Genomic DNA, 20,644 nt, shown 5'->3' with positions numbered 1-20,644 from the left:
AACCAAAACTGCCCACCACTGGCCTTCTCAACCCCCTTGCTCCCCAAACCCCCTCCTCCCAACAGGAGGTATAGTCATCAGCTTCGGTTCACTCAAAGCATCTCATAAAAGCACACAAACAACTCTATTATCAATACCACGAAAGGATGACTGTCATTTACAATAACAATTTCAATAAGAAATGCAATAACAATTTCTACTGAGCTAATGGACCAGATCTTGGGAGCTGTTTTGTTCTCTCCTTGAACATACTCTGCTTGGGGTTAGGCACTATAAAAAACATGTTTATCTAATGGTAAAACCAACTTTCATCCCTTAACCACAAATTAACTGTGACACATCTGAGAAGCACGGTGAACTGAAGGGAAGCTGACATTCAAAATCTGTTCACTGTAATCCACAAACCAGGGCTGTGCATGGATAAGTAAGAACTGTCCGCCACATGGAAACTGACTCAACCTGACCGCTCAGCTCCCTGGAAGCCCCACGGCCGCCACACAGGACTTGCTGCCTTCACTACTCGCAGACCTGGACAAGATGAGAATGAGCTCCCACAACAACGTGGCTCCGTGACTGAGGAGTGCCTTCTGCCTCCTCCCCTAGACACACCTGCCCGACGGACAGACTCGGTCAGTGGAGGCACCGCCATGCTGTTTCATCTTCCTTAGTAAATGATAGATATTCCCATAGAAACTTATTTTTAAGGCACCAGAAGAATTAAAGCTCACCCCAAGTAAAGAGGTGTGGCCTCTGCTTCTGGTGTTGTCCACTCTCTCTGGGGAAAGAAGGACACAGAGAGCGAGGCCCCTCCTGCTTGTCTTTTTTCCACAGGCTCCAGCTCCTAACTTCCATCCTGTACGAAACTGCCAGTAGCCCCAATTTGTTAGAAAAATTCTCTAAAAAGATAAATTCTTCACTGTATGGTCCCAGCTTTATAATAATCTCCTACTCCCATTTCCCAATAAAACTTTCATTTGAGACTTATGATGGAATGAGTGAGGTTTTACTGCAGAATTTTCCACTGAAACAACGGTCGGCATTTTCCTCCAATCTCTGGCAGAACACAAATTTATACACCTACAAGGTAATAAGGCAAAGCCTTAAATTTAATCAGAAGAAACATTTCATCAGTGGCAAACTGATAAATTATTTAGAAAAGGGCTCAATGGGCCTAAGCAAGGAAATACGGGCCAGATAGTGGCTGGCAGCCTTCAGAAAAAAATAGAATCACCATGGTTTCTCTCAATTCCTTTTGAACTGGAATCACCTATATCAAAAGCTAGAAAAATGAAGAACAAGTCCAAGCGTTCCAGCACCAGCAAGGAAATCATCAGAGGCTTCCAGGCACCATTCTGGTGCAGCCGACGGGGGTTCCGGGGTCGGCTTTCTGCACCTCCTGGATGGACGCTACCGTTGAGGAAACAGGCATTTCCTACTCTGCTCCCATCCATGCCAGCGTGGAGGCAACGACTCCGACAAACTTTAATGAAAATAATCTCATTTTCATTAAATGACCCAAGGTTTTCCACTCTTGCAATAAAGACACAGAGAAAGAGAAAACCAGATATATGGGTCTTTCCACTGAAGGTCTGGGAAATTTAATAACGCCCCCATTGTTTTATTGCAGATGGCACATCAACCTCTCTTTATTACTGCAGAAACTCAAGAGCCCTGTAGAGTGCAATCAAGTGGTGCGTGTTTAGCCTTGCAATGTTTCAAAGGACCCTGATTTACAGTCAGGAACCAGGCCCCTTGCACACAAACATCTGAGTTTGCTAAGTGCCTCCTGTTTCATGCAAACTCTAGAAGGCAGCATGAGGTCTGCCCCACACTGAGAGCCACGCTATCTATGCCAGGCCTCCCTCCCTCTGTCCTGTAACCCACGGAAAGCTGTGAGGAGCAGTGTGCCACGCGCACTGGGGCAGGTGCTATTATTACCCAGTGCATATGGCACAGCCCCACGCTCACACCAGGGAGCCGGTCAGAGGTATCCTGTGACATCCGTTACCTTAGGCTAATTTCTAAAATAGATGAGGCCCGCTCACGGATAGTAGCAGGAAATTTTTAAACATTTTTATTGTACTAAAAAATGAATGCAATGGTGTTGGCATTCGAAAAGCAAATATTAGGTGTCCATTGTTGTGGTTTTGCTTCCTGAATGGGGACAAAAGATCCCACTCTGTGTGCATGAACAGCTTCCTTCTAGGCTGCAGCGGATACTTTATTCCAGATTCCACTTTATAAACCAGCCCAGATGGGATCCCGCCTGCGCTGGTACCTTTTCCGAAGCATCCTGTAATCTTAACACATTCTCCATCTCACCAGCCCTTCAAACGATCTCTTACTCAGAGAATTATTTTGCACATCCATTCTTGAAATCTGGCCAACTTTAACAAATTTTCCCAGACTACAGATCATTCAGAGGACTGCACCCCTTTGCACCTGTGCTTGCTGTCCGAATACAACTGTGCCACTGTCATGGGCAGGGAATCCTCCATCCTGTACTGAGTCTACACTGTCATCTTTCTGGCTGTCATCACTGACCTACATGTAAAGGTCGCCTTCCCTACATCATGATGCCGCTTCTCAATGCCATGGAGAGATCTGCTCGTAGACAGAAATTCAGATTGAAAATAACAGATGCCACTTTAGAAGATTCCATTTCCTGTCATCTAGCATCAACTAGCTGATATCTACCAAGCGAAACTAATAATAAAGCCAGCAGTAAATCAACTCTTAGCACTCAAAAAAAAAACAATTGTAAATCAGAGCAAATGGAATACACATACAATATCTTGAAATATTAAACACATGTATTCTGAAAGGCTATATTTCCTTATCTAATAATTCTTGGAAAAGAAGAAACTAGTTTTAATAGCAGAGACTCATTCTAGAAAGAACACAATTGGTAGATCTGAATTTATTGGGTTACATTCTTTTTTAAACAAAGGTATCTAGTAAAACGCAAAGGTACAAAGCCAAACCCAGGAGATGGCCAGAAGTAGCCAGAAAGGCATTCCTCTGAATTCCCATAGTGTTGGTTAACGACATGCCACGTGCCAACACGGCCATGTCTTCTAATACTGCCACTCTGCCCCACACTCCTGTAAGTGCCCGTCTCACCATGCTGAGACCCTAGGGTACCTTCAAAGTCTTCAAAGAAGCTATTATCTATGGAAAACACGAGGCATCTCAACTACATTTTTATAGGACTCCACCATCCAAATCTCTCTCCAGTCCTCATGCCATCCCCAAACGCACTGCGCTCTCAAGAAAAAGGCTACGGCATGTTTACACAAACCATCAAGAGGCAACCAATTTAAGAGAGGAAAAAGTCAAGCCATTAGGCATCAATCAAGAACCCATGAAGCCACTGCCTTCTAAAGAACAAAAGTCTGCTGTTATTGACTTGACAAGTCGGCAATGCAAGCACAAAGGTACACCCTAAGACACAGAGATGCTTCCTAACAATTAGCTCACGACTGGAAGCAACAGCAGAAATGACCTAAAGGCATTTTTAAAGGCAGGAAAAATTTCATTTTTGGCTGTTCTCTTACTCTAAGAATGTAAATAATGTATAAGGAATCTCTAAATCCCACATCATGTGGATAAATGATCCACAAATCAAAATTCCAACCAAATAAGTGTTCAAAAGGTTCCATAAATCATGTGTTTTCATGAGGCTTTCATCCAAAAGGGGAGAGTAAAACTTGCAGGAGACGCGCAGGTAAGGCACCTTCTCAACCTGCATTCTTCATTATTTCCTTTAGGTAACTCGAGTCCATCTATCATGCAAAGCTGAATATAGGGCACTTCCATAAGTGCCCAGATTCTTAGTTTTTTATTAAATTTATTAAATCTCCAAACCAGTTAATAAGAAAGGCTAAAGGTCTTTGGGTGGATTACAAGTAACTTAAGATCTTAAAGGCAATTTGACACAGTTATATTCTAAGCCACTTTTCTTTAAACAAACAAACAAAAAACTGTAAGATATAAGCCAAAAAAAAAAAAAACCACACACTAATTGGTAACTGGCTCCCTAAAAAGAACCTTATCTTTTGAATCAAAGGCAAAGCATATAATAAGTGTTATCTTTTGACTGTTGGGTGTTTTTTTCTCAACTATGTGAAAACTGAAGACACGCGGAATAGCGTTAACTAGTTGAGGTTGCAGAAAAATTATCGAAAATACATTTCCTGAGAAAAATTAAAACCATGGTTAAGAGCGAAAAGAATACTTTTTCTTTTCTAAAAATCTGGAACAAACTTAAGCAAAATAAGTTGGACTGTCCCATGCAAGACTCACAATAATGCGGACGCTGTCAAGACAACACAGCCACCAATAGCCAGCAGGCAGAACGCAGGCACACGAAACGCAGTGCGCAGGCGCCATGCCGCACAAGGGCAGGGTGTGCACAGAATTCTCACTTGGATCCAAAGAGTGTTGGAAACCAAGGAACTGGAGTTTCCCTGTAAGAAGGAAAGGGAAGAGCAAGTGAAGCACGCTTACCCTTGGCTGCCAGTTCTCGTACTGCTTCTGTAAATTTGCACCGATGGTTTCCAGAGCTTTCTGAGGACCCATCGACAGAGGATCTGAGGAAGCAATGGAAAAGAGAAAGTTCTTTACGTCTGCATTTCCTCCTCTGCTAGGCCTCTCTTCCACAGTTTCTCCTTATATAACGAACTTCAAAGTCACCTTTGACTAAAAGTAACACAACGCCTAAGGTTGATCAGTGTTAACCAGATTTACTGAACAGCTAAGGTGCTCAAACAAGCTGACACGCCGTGAAAGCCAGTGTTTTAACATCACGGGCAAGTGAATGCTGTTATTCTACCCACGTTCATTTGTATTTTGGCACCTGCAGCTTTCCCGCACTTGCACTGTTTTATTCTCAGGCTCCTGCTCAGGCTTTCTCTGAGAAGGCAGCTCTGCAGTGACAGCATATGCTTCCTCCTGTTCAAACTATGGCTCTCATGGGTACAGGAAAAGGAGGAGAGAAAAAGACAAAGAAGTGATACTTTTTAATTAATTTTCATCTGCACTCAGTATTCCCACAAAAAAATCCGTTTCACAAACGTACATTCATGTCCAGGATTTACCCATTTATTTCAGGAGTGGGTTCCAGGGCAATTAACTCTAAATCAGCAGTTCTCAAACTTGTTTGGTCTCAGGACCCCTTTGCACTCTAAAATTATTGAAAACCTCAAAGAGCTTTGGTTTATGTTGTTGAATCTATCAGTTTCTACTCTATGTGAAATTCAGCTAAGATTTTAAAAATATTTTTCTTCATTCATTTTAAAAACAATAACCCATTATATTTTAACATAAATATTTATTACAAAAATAACTATTTTTTCCAAAAAAGTTTAGTGAGAAGAGCAGCATTTTTGCATATTTTTGCGAATTTCTGGAATATGTGGTTTGATCAAGGATGGGTGACTCTCATCCATTTTTGCATTCGCCTGTGGCAATTCATGGTTTCAGTGACTGCATATGTGGAAACCCCTACCTCACACACATATCTATCATTAGAAAACAGAAGAGTATCTTAAAATGCTATTTTACATAATCATGACTCTTTTTGTTTGATACTACACCAAAAATTATCAAGTGGTAATTTCCTTCAGATTATATGAGATGTAGTATCTGAAACCACATCAACGAACTTTTTGTATGCTATGACATTAAAATTCACTGCTGTTTGCTGCACCTTGAGTGGATTTTTTACCCATAGATTATTTTGTATCATCATGCATTGATCATTTGGAAAATATCGGCTCATTGAACTATACAGATCTTGTATATTTCATTCCCCAATATTTTTTTAAGAATCCACACTCATTAACATTACCATGATCTCATCAGAAATGTCTTAAGTACTAAGAAGTTGCCAGGCTCGGCCAGGTGTGGTGGCTCACCACTGTAATCCCAGCACTTTGAGAGGCCAAGGTGGGTAGATCACCTGGGGTCAGGAGTTCGAGACCAGCCTGAGCAACATGGTGAAACTCAATCTCTTCTGAAAACACAAAAATTAGCCGGGCGTGGTGGCGGGCACCTGTAATCCCAGCAACTCAGGAGGCTGAGACAGGAGAATCACTTGAACCCTGGAGGCAGAGGTTGCAGTGAGCCGAGATCGTGCCACTGCACTCCAGCCTGGGCGACAGAGTGAGACTCCGTCTCAAAAACAACAACAACAACAACAACAACAACAACAACAACAAAGAAGTTGCCAGGCTCATAGTGGTAGGTATAAGGTTTCCAAATTTTTTTTTTAATTTGAAATCTCAAATTTTATCAGTGGAAACAAACACTGTCAGTTGTTTTCCTTAACGTGACAGACTCATGTCATTCATTTTCCAGAAAACATCTGCCAACTACTCCAGGTCTGTCTGTTGGGGGTAAAATGCTATCAAACAGCACCACATGCTACAGAGAAATGCTGCGTGAAAGCAAGAGCCAATCAATGCAGCAAATTTTGTTATTGACTTATTTTAAGAAATTCCCATAGTTACCCCTACCTTCAGCAACCACCCCCCCTCCATTAGTTTGGTGGCCATCCACATGAGGCAGGACCCTCTGTCAGCCAATTAAATGCTAAAAGATTACAACTCGCTAAGGCTCCAGTGATCATTAACATTTTTCAGTTTTTAAAATAAAGTGTGTATGTTCTTTTGGACACAATGCTACTGCACACTTCACAGACTACAGTACAGTGTAAACGTAACTTTTACATGCACTGGACACCAAAACGTTCACGTGGCTCACTTACTGCAGTCGTCTACAGCCAAACCCGCAAGAGCTCCAAGAGCCACCTGTATAGTTTTTGGCATTATTTAATTTTTTTTTTTAGCTAGATGTATGTTACTCTGATAAAAAAATAAAGTAAAAATCATGACATTAATAAGATTTTACAACTGGAAAGGGCCTTCGCCCATAGATAGGTCAAAGTCATCAAGGGCTTTTCAAAACAGAGATGCCAGGCCCTAACCTTCTGGAAATTCTAATTCAATGGACACCTCTGGCTGAGAAAAGCTTGGTAAAAATCAGGTAATATCTAACTTCTCTGAAAGAATTGTGGTAAATTTGTTATAATCCGTAATCTGTGACTTCAGACGTTACATGTTTGGTCTTCATTTCTCTCAGGAACAAAGTTCTAAGGTCTCAAAAAAATCATAGTGACCCAAATCAACTGTGCTGTGATCAGACCCACAAGATAGGATTGGATTGGGATCTGAAAAACAAAAAATAGGGGCCACGAAGTACACAAACAAGGCAAAGGAAGGCAAAAAACAGCTTTAACAAACAGATGCCAAACAGCGGCCTTGCCACGTGCATGAGGAGGAGCAAAGTAAACGCACAGGGCTGGCTGGAAGGCGTTGAGTTCAGTCACCCATACTTAACTGCAGCAACCAGCATGGTCGCGGCCCGCGGCTGTCATCTATGGTCAGAAAACTGTCCATGCATCATGACAGTCAGCGGTGGCTCACACTATGCATGCTCTCCAGTGAACCACGGACAGAGGAAGAAGGGAGGGAGTTCCCATTCAAGGAGTACCCCCTCCTTGGATTTCACCCCTTGGAAAGTCCAGGCCCTTCTCCCATCCCACCCTCTCCCCAGTGTTGGCAGGAGGCAGCCACCTCCCTGCATCCCTCACAAGACATGGGGGCCCTCGTTAGTAGAGGCAGCCTGGCAGGGGCCCCACTCTCCCTACCCTGACTCAGGTCAGGACACCTGCCCACCCAGGAGGGGTGAAGCCACTGTCAGCTGCTCACCAGGCTGTGACCAGCTACATGGCGCTATAACCGCCTATCCACTGGGAATCCCTGTGGTCAGTTAATTGTATGGTTCCCTCCCAAGAATAGGGCAGTGGGTGGGAGAGCTGAAATGAGAAGCAGAGGAAGAGACGGGAAAGAATGAGGTCAAATAAAACGATGCATTTAGCATTTGATTAAGTATAATTTAAATAAACTAAAATTAAATTCCCCAATAGATATTATTGACAACAGTATCAGTCTGATGTGGGGTGAAGTGGACAGATCATAAATGTAAAACTGTAGTTGTGTCTTATAAAACATTTCTCTTCTAATTCCTTTATGAGCTTCTATTTAAGGGGAATCTGGGAAAGAACTAATGAAACTTCAGCGGCGAGTGAGTGTGTGGGTAAATTGATGAATGAAATGGATGGGTAGGTGGATGGAAAAGGAGATGGTAAATGGTATTTGCATAAAACTTTTAGCTCTTTATAAATTTTCCTATTTGCAAGATTTTCAGCATAACCCCTCTGAATTTCAAGATACTTAGAACTTTACACTGAAAGGAACTTGGTCCAACCCACCTCATGGGACAGAAGGGCAAGCTGAAGTTTAAAGCAGTCAAATGACTTGCTCCAAGGTTATTGATAGTGCTGGCATTCAGCCAACCTGAAGGGGTGCAGCTTTTTCTTTTTAAACCTCTCCATCTTCTTCCTATGTACCCAGTTTGATTACCCGTCCTATCCATTTCACCTTCCAAAGAGCTGGCACTCCACCAGCCACTGCTAGCGTGTTCACCCAATCCGCAGCCCTTCACGATGCTGCTGAGACTCTCCCACCTCCCAGCTGGGTTCCTCAATCTGACCCAATGGCCCCAAAAAGTGGTGCCCCAGGCAAGACAGGGCCACCAATGACCTAGTCTTTCTCTTCTCAGTCCACCCTGAAGATAAGCGCAGGCTGACCCCCTCCCCTCAGAAGCCCACAGGGCCGGCTGTGTGCTCCATTTAGATGGAAAGCTGTGAAGAGTGGAGACCCAGCAGTGCGGCTGGGGGAGGGGACCCAAAGGGGACAAGATAAGACTTCTGGGCCAATGGTCATCTTGTTCCTTGATCTGGGGTCCATGGGTATGATCAGTTTAGGATACACCCGGGTTAGGTGCAGTTTCCTCTGTGTGCTATCCTTCAATGAAAAGTTCACACTGAAAGCCCCATCCAGCACTCACTGCTCGGACAATCTTTGTAGTTCTTTGTGCCTTGTATTTAGCAGACACTTAATAAACATTTGTTAATTGACATATTAACTGAGTGCTGCCTACTAGATGAAGTGCAAATTTCTCTGTGTGGTTTTCAAGGACTCTGCCACTCATTAGTTGTGTAGCCTTAAACAACTCATTTTTGACTGAGAAAATACATAATAGCAAAGGGGCTACTTTGAAATTAGAAATGATTTTTAATGAGTCTATATTTTCCTAACCATAATGCCATCCCTGTCTATTTTGTAATAATTAGTCCTGTATACAGTGAGAGGCGTGTGATCTTCCTCAGCTCAGGTGCAAAGCTTGGAGCCACACAGCTGCAGGCATCTGGGACAGGAAAGCTTCGGCCGGGACCCGCGGCCCTTGCAGCGTCTGTGGGGCTAGGATGGGAGCCGTACAGGAGCGAGATCTTTTACAGTCTGGCCCCGTTCTAACACTAGGCCTCACTCCTCACATAGCTACAAAATTACGTTCCTGTGTTGCCTATTGCTGTATTATACAAAAACCAAGAGCTAGACGGATTTTCAGCAGATATGAGGGGATGAACATGTCCTGTTTTAAAAAACTGTCCTCACTTTGGAAAGTAGATACAGGAGAGAGGTGGGCTCCAAGCAGTTAACCCTCTTCTTTCAGATTCCTTCAGAGGGGAAGCAGAGATACCACCTTGAGACACCAATGGAACTGGCAGAGAAAACAGTGTGTTAAACCTGGGCAACAAAATGAGACCCCGTCTCTACAATAATTTTTTTTTTTTAATTAATCAGCATGTTGGTGCATGCCTGTGGTTCCGGCTACTCAGGAGGCTGAGGTGGGAGGATCGCTTGAGTCCAGGAGGTAGAGGCTACAGTGAGCCATGATCACACCACTGCACTCCAGCCTGTGTGACTCCGTCTCAAAAAAAAAAAAAAAAAAGAAAGGAAGAAAAGAAAACAGCATTTTAAACCATAAGCCCCAAAGAGCCAAGGTTTCGGCTGTGGGCACAGAGCTGTGCTGGAGCATAGGGCTGTGACTGGCCGTGGCTAACGGGTGCTACTGACCCCCCAGGCCCAAAGGGAGCCCAGCTGGTGTGCCAAAACCCAGCCCCTCGGACCTCAGAATGTGGGCTCATGCTCTTCCTTCAGCTCTTTGCTCTTGCCTCCCATTGCCTGCCCTGACGTCTCTACCGCAGCATTCTCTGGCCTTCCAGGCCGTTCAAGCTTGACCTCGTATTGGTCTCTGTTCTACTGCATGGATCCTAGTCTTAACCTCCCCAGGTGTACTATCAGTGCCTTGAAAGCAAGAGCACAGCTTACAGTTCCTTGTATATGGCACTATGCTTGACATATACATTTCCACCTAACCAATATCTGTTAACCAACTTGACTGGTCTATGAATCCCAAATGGTTGCAAGAATCAATGATGAAGTCTGTGCAAGTGCTCTGTAAACCCACGAGCCGCCGCCAAGGGCGATCACGACTATTTTCAGCTCATCTACCCAAGGTCTCTTAATGCTCACATGTTTGCATTAAGAAGAGAAAAACAAAGCTAAGAGCCTCCCAAACGTTCCCTTGGGATGACAGAATTTCCACACATCTGACAAACCTTTGCATTCTCACCTCTTCTGATACACAGCTACCATTAGCTGGCACACAAAACCATTTCCGCTAAATGACACTCCCTGCTCAGCATGCAGCTCATCCGCACTCTGCTGCCACAGCAGAGTTCCCCAAGAGTGGGGCACGCGCAGCTCTTCAGCAGGATTGTTTTTAGTATTACTGTTGTAGTATTTAATGTCGGGCCATAAAACAAAACAGCCTCTCCCCTGCTTCTCTGAAAAGGGACAAGTGTCACTTCTATGAACTAGAACAGCATCTTATTATCCAGAGGAGGGCAGAGCAGGGGTGGGAAAAGAGGTCTCAGCCATCGGCAGGGGCAGGGCTGGAAACGCAGGCGTGTGCTGTGACCCCGTCTCGCCAGTTCCAGCACGCTCAGGACCTGGATCCCATTTCTCACGAGCTGACTCCACAGCCCCAGGCTTCATCCAGATGACCTAGCAGGGAGGCCATGACACCCAGAGCCACGCTGGGCATGGGCCCCTTGTTTGCTCACAGACATGACGTCTGCTCTCCCTCATCTCTGGAAGGAGTGCTGTCTTCCTGCGTGGTTCAGGCACACACAGTTAGCCTTATTTTTCAAGCTTCTCAGACCCCTCTGACATCAGCACAGACCACCTTCCGCTCCACCCCACCCTGCACAAAAGTGATCCCCATACTCAGGGTTCTACATAAAGCACAGGGGATTCACACACGTTGCTACCTGCACATTGGATGTTTAATTTGTAAAACGAAATAAGCAGCACCGTGCATCTACTCCCAGAATCTGCTGGAGACCTTCAACCCTGAGTGAGCGGCTGTCCTGCAAGGCTACACGCCCGGCAGTGGGGCTCAGTGAGGTGTGTTCACTGCAGCCCTCTTTCGTAGTCAGCCCCACAGAAAGCAGCAGAAGAGGCACGGATTCAGGAAGCAGCTCATGCAGCACCTTGGCCCCTGCTCCCCATGCAGCACTGGGGCGTGTTGGGGAGGGGTGTGGGTGATCTGGAGTGGGGGTACTGGGGCGTGTTGCGGGGGTGTGGGTGATCTGGAGTGGGGGTACTGGGGTGTGTTTGGGGGGTGTGGGTGATCTGGAGTGGGGATACTGGGGCTAGTGCTATGTTCTGAATATGTCCCCAAAAATGTACGTGTTGGAACAGAAGCCCAATGTGGTAGTATGAAGAGATGGGGCCTTCAGGAGGCGATCGTGTTTCATAAAAGGGCTGGAGGGAACTAGACGCACACTTCTGCCTTTCTGTCCCTTTCACCGTGACAGGACACAGTGTTACAGCCCCATCTTGGAAGATGGACAGGGCCCTCAAGAGACACCAGACCTGCCAGTGCCTTTAACTTAGACTCCTCAGCCTTCAGAACTGCGTGAAATACATTTCTGTTGTTTGTAAATTACCCAGTCTCGGGTATTCTGTTACAGCAGCAACAACAGACTAAGACAGTGTTGCAGGGGTCGGGATGCTTGAGGCACCGTGACGTAGGGGTCGGGGTGTTTGAGGTGTTGTGATGTTGGGGTAGAAGTAGGGACTAGATTTGGGGCGGCGGAGGTGAGGACCAGTCTCTGCACCAAACCAGGTCTCTGCTCCCAGTTAATTCCCCCACCCTGCCATGAGGTACACGGCAACACTAGCTCCACCTTACAGATGAGGAAACTGAGGCCCAAAACAGTTAAATGTGTAGCACAGCTGGAAGGAATAAAGCTGGAGTCTTGATTAACACAAAAATCTCGATTTCTAGTAATAGACCTCAAAATGCTAAGACCAAATATAAAATCCTGAGGTCTGCCTTCTAAACGGTAACATGTTTGTAAGTAATTTGATTGCACCAATCCCTGTAAGGAAGGCTTCCTCCATGGCCCCCGTCATTCTCATCTTGAGGAAGGCAGAGCAAACCCATCACTGAGCCCAGCCCCAACACTAGTACCCCACTCCTCACCTTCCTGGCCAAGCTGCCCCACAAGCTTCACCACCTCATCTGCCTTCACTCTTCAGGTCGCTACAATCAGCCTGGACACCACCTCAGCCTTGACAATGCTGACCAGAAGCTCCTCCATGCACTCATCCAGAACCACCCTGGTCCTCCTCTTTGGCACCCCTCTCTGCACCCTCAGGGCCCTGCCTCTGCCCGACACCCTCTGGTCTAGTTCGTACTAGGCGCTGACCTCCCCTGGGTCCTCTGGTCTACAATGAGCTCCCTTCTCCCACCAGATCCACTTTCCACTGGATGGTGGCTCCACTTGGAGGTTCCTACAAGCACCACCTATGCCAGCCGGCCCAGCTCCCATCCCAGTCTTGGTTACTGGTGTATCATCCTTCCCTCGGCTGGCCAGGCCTGAAATCTAAAGCACTTGTTGAAAATGCTAAAATCCCTTCTTCAACAATCCTAAAGCCACAAGGTGGGTCTGGACAAAGCTGGCATCTGTCTCAGGATGATGGGAGCCACACTGGCCTGGAATGAGCTCTCAAGTCTGACTGGGCCCTGAGCCCGTGCAGAGGAAGAAGGAGAGGTGTGGCTGCAGAAAGGTGACCGTATGGGTGTTGGACCAGGGCAGTGAGAAAGGCAGACATTGGGGGTGAAATGGCAAAGGATAACGGGGTCTGAGAGGAGCAGCAATGGCAGAGAGGAGAAGAGGGTTCACACAGGAGGAGGCACCACATTAGCCAATACAATAAGGACAAAGGATACCAAGGTTGTCACTGTCAGAAGATGCAGCTACAAATATGGAAAACCCCCATGAGGTGGAATAGGAGGCATGAATGTAAATGTAGAGAGGTACAGAAACCCCGAGACAAATGTGTACAGAGAGAAGCACACGCACATAGTATGCACACGCGGTATGCACACACAGTATGCACACACACACACTATGCACACACTATGCACACACACACGGTATGCACACACACACGGTACGCACACGCACACAGTATGCACACATAGTATGCACACGCACAGTATGCACACACACAGTATGCACACGCACACACTATGCACACACAAAGTATGCACACAGTATGCACACACATGGTATGCACACACACGGTATGCACACGCACACAGTATGCACACATAGTATGCACACGCACAGTACGCACACACAGTATGCACACGCACACAGTATGCACACACACACAGTATGCACACGCACACAGTATGCACACACACACAGTATGCACACGCACACGGTACGCACACACACAGTATGCACACGCACACGGTACGCACACGCACACAGTATGCACACACACACAGTATGCACACACGCACACAATATGCACACACACAGTATGCACACATACATAGTATGCACACACATGCATTTCCTTGCTCTGTCCAGCGAGAGAGGTCCCGGGAGCAATAGCACGCCAGTTCAAAGAGAACACCTGGCACCCAGATCTCAGTTTCTAACACCACATTCCACTAAGAGGAATGAGGCTGGGAAAAAGACTAGATGAGACAAAGTAAGCACATGCTCCACGAATGATGCAAACAAGACAGAAGCCAAAGAAGCCGGCCCAATGGGTTCCCAACAACCAGAGGGAGACAAGCTCGGCACCAAAGGATAACACTGGATTCTAAATCCACTGAATGAAAATGGAGGCCATGAGTTCAAAATGAAGAAATTGAAAGTCACGAGGAAAGGAATATTTGCACAATCTCAAAGCACTTCTTCCCGAAAATACCTATCAACTACAAAGGGGAATTTCACATGAGGTCCAGCAGGCGCCAGCTGAATCAGGTGAGAAGATCTGCATGACCAGTAATGGATAGATCACAGCCCCGCATCACCTGGTGCAGCCCACGTGAAGCAGGCAGCTCTGCGTGATGCTCCTGCCAGCGAAGCATGACCTAAATGGAATCATTAGGAGACACTGGAGACATTCTACAAAACAAAGAGGCTGCCACCTTCAAGCGCCGGGTCAGGAGGGTCACGGAATGCCTGTGGAACTGCTTCAGACTGAGTGAGAGGAAGTTAGGATGGCGCATGGCTGAGCAGGATCCTGGCGCTACAAAGGACATTCCTGGGACACTGGCAAACCTGCACGCAGCGGAGGCTTACGTGGCAGTCACATGTCCACGCGAATGTTCCTTGATTTTGGTGACTGCATTGTCATCTGGAAAGAGAAACTCCCGGCTGGCAGGAATTACACACTAAGGAATTCAGAGGTGCCGAAGCACCATGTCAGCCGCCTTCTCTCAGTGAATCAGAAAGGAAACAGCTTAGTACTATACTTGCAACTTTTGGAACTTTTTTTTCAAAATAAAAAATGGGCCTAGTGTGGTAGCTCATGCCGGTCATTTCAACACTTTAAGAGGCCGAGGTGGGAGGATCAGTTGAGCCCAGGAGTTCGAGACCAGCCTGAGCAACAAAGTGAGACCCTGTCTCCACAAAAAAATTTTAAAAGCGTGGGGGATGCACATCTACAGTCCCAGCTACTGAGGAAGCTGAGGGAGGAGGATGGCTTGAGCCCAGGAGTTTGAGACTGCAGTGAGCTATGATCACGTCACTGCACTCCAGCCTGGGCAACAGAGTAAGGTCCTATCTCACAAAAATAAAAATTTTAAAGTAAATAAACTAAAAAATAAAAGTGGGCTGCTATACACTCCTGCAAATGTGCTGATTCAAATCACTAGGCTTCTTGTTCTCTTATGCCATATTGTTAAAACCACCATCACCAGGACCAGGAACCTACCCGTTTTTTAATAAAGGCCAAATAAAATTTTTCCAACTTAGAAAAAGCACATGCCCTCCTAAACTCAAAATTCACTTGAAATTATTAGAAAGTAGACGATATTCCTAAACTGCAGGAAAACTTTTAAAACTCAATTTTTAGAAATCTCATTTGCTGGATCTTTCACACCAAGAAAGAAGCATGGAGTTTTTTCCATTCTCATTAACACTGTGTAAATACTGATCAAAGAGACTGTGTGGGAGAGGGCGGTGAGCTCTGATAAAAGCTCAGGCTCCTCAGACAGGGAAGAGCAACTGGATCCTCAGATGACACCACCTACACAACCCCGAAGGGCCTGCGCGTCCCATCCCCGGAGCACACACAGGGATCCGCATGAGGAAGGCTTGTTTGAAAAGCCTAACATAAGCATCGCTGTAGAGGAAGAGAAAACAACTGATTACATTCAGCTGTGACGAGGGACGGATGAAGTGGAAAGAGTCCATGGTGACTAATAAGAAGTCAATTTCAACCAGCACAGTCACCGGGAGCCAGCAGTGAGCCAAGAGAGCATCTGAGAAAATCAGCCACAAAACACGGCTGCTCCATCATGGGGTGTGGGGGACAAGCAGCCTGGAAGGGGTGAGGGAACTGTCATCCTAAAACACCCTCACATAGTGAGACAGCCAAATAATGCAGGAAAAACAACATTTATTTCCAATTCAGATTAGATGAGATTTAGATGAGAAGAATTTGGGGTTTTTTGAGACAGGGTCTCACTCTGTTGCCCAGGCTGGAGTGCACTGGCACAATCATAGCTCACTGCAGCCTCCACCTCCCAAGCTCAAGCAATCCTCCTGCTGCAGCCTCCAGAGTAGCTGGGACTACAGGCATGCCTGTCATCTCAAAATCAGCCACCCTGCCCTCCTAATTTTCTGATTTTTTGTAGAGACATGGTCTCTTACTATGCTGCCCAGGCTGAGAATAATTTGTAATTTTTGTTAAAGCAATAAAGGGAACTTCTGCTTTTGCTTAGGATGTAGAAAGCTGGGGGGAAAGAGTGGCTCCAATCCTATCAACATGAGAAAGCTGAATAATCACCGACATCATCACTTTTCTTGAGCTCATAAGGGAGGTGAGACCGCAGGGCAGACAAACCGAATCCCACAGGCCCGTCCTCTCCGAGAAAGCCGGGGCACATGCACAGCCCATCTTTGAAGAGCGCAGGTCTGCACAAGAAACCAGCTAAGATGGTAACGTGTCCTCGAGGCCCCAGTGTGGGCTTGCATATCCGTGTGGAAACACAGGGGGTCCAGGCACAAGGGGCGCTCACAGTCTCCTGCATGCACCCCCACTGCACCCCCACTTCATGAGAAGCATCCGCTGGAGGCAGCACAGAGTGTGGAGAGGCTTGAAGTCCACCTGCCCCCAGAGACCTCCTCCCCTAGGAAGCAAAGCAGGAGACCCTCAGTCCACAAGAACAGGCACACACTCCTGTACCTGGGGAGTGGGAGGAGGTACAGACAAAACCTACCTTGCTCACCATGGGCATAGAACACACTGTCCCAAGACACAGGTGAAGAGCATGGAGGATGGGGTGAGGGAAGGTGCAAAACAGCCTACTCCTGGGATAGGAGCAGAACACGCCCTGGGCACAGAATTCTACACTGAATCGAGGCAGACATTTGCCATCACTGGGGGACAGGTGAAAACACTGCAACCGCACTACACCCAAGGCCCAGATGCCCAGGGCCTGCCTAAGACTAAAGAGAGACCAGGACCACAGAGAACTCCCACCACTCCACAGCCTGGCACTGAGTAACTAGCAATGGAAATCCTGTGCCAGGAGACAGGCAAAGCCAGGGACCACTCAGTGAGGCACGTGGGCAGGCACAGCTCAGGCTAGGGGTGGAGCAGGAGCCCTGGGAAAACCCCCTGGCCTGCCTGTACCCAACCTAATGCACGAGGACTGTGCTGGTCAGCCTTATGTGTCCACTGGGCCAGGCCGTAGCACTCAGCAATTCAATCAAGCACGAACCCAGGTGCCACAGTGAAAGTACTCTATACACGTGGTGACATCCACAATCAGCTAACTTAAAGTAAAGGAGATTTTCTTTGGTAATATGGGGGCCTCATCCAATTAGTTGAAGGCCTTAACAGCCAAACTGAGGTTTTCCTGAGAAAGAAGAAATTTCTGCCTCAAGATCACAAGACATGCATGCATACATACATACATACTTATACACACATGCAGGCACACATCTACTGCCCCTGTTTCTCTGGAGAACCTTGACTAATCACTCTAAGAACTCTAAGCACCAACTAATCACTCTAAGAACTAAGAGTGCTGTTGCAGTGGGTATAACCATTACAACAAATTCCAACCCCAGTTAACTACTACTAAACTATAGACTATGCAACTTACCTCATTTGCTATTGTTCTTCTACACACAATGTCCAGCATGCAATTAAAATTTATAAAGCACAAAAAAAGCAAGGAAAAGCAAATTACAGTCAAGAGATGATAAAGGAATTAGGAGACTCAGACTCAGGGCTGACCCTGTTTTCTGAACTATAGATCAAGGACTCTAAGGTAACTATGATGAACATAGCAGAGGCTCTAGAAGGAAAGGCAGGCAATATGCATTTCCCCTAGAGATGGAAACTAAAATAGTCAATGGAAATGCTAGAAATAAAAAATCCAATATCAGAGAAAAAGAATTTCCTTGGCTGGTTTATCAGCAGACTAACAAAAGCTCATTGTGACATGGGAGAGAACAAACGGAGGAGCTGCAGTACAATGTCCAACAGCGCAATACATAGAGAGCTGAGTCCCAGAAGAGAGAGACACATGGAAGAGCTGCGGTACAATGTCCAACAACACAATACATAGAGAGCTGAGTCCCAGGAGAGAGAGACACACGGAAGAGCTGCGGTACAATGTCCAACAATGCAATACATAGAGAGCTGAGTCCCAGAAGAGAGAGACACATGAAAGAGTTGTGGTACAATGTCCAACAGCACAATACATAGAGTGCTGAGTCCCAGAAGAGAGAGGCACACAGAAGAGCTGCGCTACAATGTCCAACAGTGCAATACAGAGAGATCTGAGTCCCAGAAGAGAGAAACACACAGAAGAGCTGCAGTACAATGTCCAACAACGCAATACATAGAGAGCTGAGTCCCAGAAGAGAGAGACACACAGAAGAGTTGTGGTACAATGTCCAACAGCGCAATACATAGAGAGCTGAGTCCCAGAAGAGAGAGACACACAGAAGAGCTGCAGTACAATGTCTAACAGTGCAATACATAGAGAGCTGAGTCCCAGAAGAGAGAAACACACGGAAAAGCTGCAGTACAATGTCCAACAACACAATACATAGAGAGCTGAGTCCCAGGAGAGAGAGACACACAGAAGAGCTGCGGTACAATGTCCAACAACACAATACATAGAGAGCTGAGTCCCAGGAGAGAGAGACACACAGAAGAGCTGCGGTACAATGTCCAACAGCATAATACATAGACAGCTGAGTCCCAGGAGAGAGAGACACACAGAAGAGCTGCGGTACAATGTCCCACAGCATAATACATAGACAGCTGAGTCCCAGAAGAGAGAGACACATGGAAGAGCTGCGGTACAATGTCTAATAGCACAATACATAGAGAGCTGAGTCCCAGAAGAGAGAGAAAACAAACAATAAATATTTGAAAAGATAATGGGAACTTTTCAAAAATGAAGACATCAAACTACACATCCAAGAAGCTCACAGAAACCCAAAAAGAATAAATTTCACAGGTGCAGTACTGTGCATCCATAGTCCCAGCTACTCAGGAGGCTGAGGCAAGAGGACCACTAGAGCCCAGATGTTCAAGTATAGCCCAGCCTGGGCAACATTGAGAGACACCCATCTCTAAAAGAAAAAAAAGGGTGGGGAGAATAAATTCCAAAACAAACAAACAAACAAAAAACTAATAGGTTATAGATAAAGCTACTGAGAATATAAAGGGAACATCTTGAAGGTTGCCAGAGAAAAATGAAGCAAAGTATACAGAGAAACAAAGAATTACAGCAGACTTCTCAGAAACTGCTAGCCAGAACACAACAGGTGACTGTTTTAAAAGACAGTGCTAAAAGAGTCAACAGAAAATTACATACCCCAAAAAAATACCTTTCAACCACAAAGACAAAATGAAGAATTTTCCAAACAGAAATCTAGGAAAATTTAATGCCTACAGACCAGCACTGCAAGGTATGTTAGAGTAAATTCTTCAGGCAGAATGATTATGATACCAGATAGAAACTTGGAACTGCGGAAAGAAATGAATGGTCCTCAAAACAATAAATATGAAGGTAAATATAAAAGACATTCATTATTTTTAAAGATCTTTAAAAAACCGACAGTTCAGCAGTTCCTTAAAGAATTAAACATACACTTGGCCAGGCGCGGTGGCTCATGCCTGTAATCCCAGCACTTTGGGAGGCCGAGGTGGGTGGATCACCTGAGGTCGGGAGTTCGAGACTAGCCTGACCAACATGGAGAAACCCTGTCTCTATTAAAAATACAAAATTAGCCAGGCGTGGTGGCGCATGCTTGTAATCCCAGCTACTCGGGAGGCTGAGGCAGGAGAATCGCTTGAACCTGGGAGGCAGAGGTTGTGGTGAGCCAAGATCGTGCCATTGCACTCCAGCCTGGGCAACAAGAGCAAAACTCCGTCTCAAAAAAAAAAAAAAAAAAAAACCACAAAAAACAGTTTAAACATACGCTTAACATATGAGCTAATAATCACAGTCCTAAATATTAACCAGAGAAAATATGTCCACACAAAGATCAAGTGCTTATAGCAATTTTATTCATAATTGCCAAAAACTAGAAACAACCCAAATGTCTGTCAACCAGTAAATGGATAAACAAATTGTGAGAGAGCCATAAAAATGGAATAAAGGAAAAAAACTACTAATGCACGTAGCTACACAGATGAATCACAAATAAATTCTGCTAAAGGAAAGAAGCAAGATACAAAAACTACAAACTATATGTCGCCACTTAAATGACATTCTGTAAAAGGAAAAAATCAGATCAATGGTTTCCAGAGGCCAGAGAAATGAGAGGGGATCGATTACAAAGGGACCCAAGGGAACTTCCTTGGTGTGACAGAAATATTCTATACATTGATTATGGCATTTGTTACATGACTGTACATATTTGTCAAAACTTAAAGAAATGTACAGCTAAAAAATGTGAACTTTACTGTATATAAATTGTATCTCGGCCGGGCATGGTGTCTCACGCCTGTAATCCCAGCACTTTGGGAGGCCAAGGCGGGTGGATCACCTAAGGTCAGGAGTTTGAGACCAGCCTGGCCAAAATGGTGAAACCCCATCTCTA

General features: G+C 45.7%; 1 protein-coding gene across 3 annotated transcripts in view; it reads right to left on the bottom strand.

The window, feature by feature from the left end:
* Window positions 1–20,644, bottom strand: part of RPTOR (regulatory associated protein of MTOR complex 1) — a 417,904-nt gene that overhangs the window by 315,240 nt on the left and 82,020 nt on the right. For 2 of the 3 annotated variants that reach the window (XM_063599478.1, XM_003831138.7), the window contains exon 3: window positions 4,510–4,592. The exons of the other annotated variant lie outside the window; for it this stretch is intronic. In XM_063599478.1, coding sequence (XP_063455548.1) covers window positions 4,510–4,592 — 83 coding nt within the window. The remainder of the gene's footprint in view (window positions 1–4,509; window positions 4,593–20,644) is intronic. 3 annotated transcript variants of the gene reach the window in all.

The sequence above is a fragment of the Pan paniscus genome, chromosome 19 (assembly GCF_029289425.2).
Source record: "Pan paniscus chromosome 19, NHGRI_mPanPan1-v2.0_pri, whole genome shotgun sequence".
Classification (NCBI taxonomy): Eukaryota; Metazoa; Chordata; class Mammalia; order Primates; family Hominidae; genus Pan; species Pan paniscus.
The sequence above is the reverse complement of the archived record's forward strand: the minus strand, read 5'-3'. Positions and strand labels throughout refer to the sequence as shown.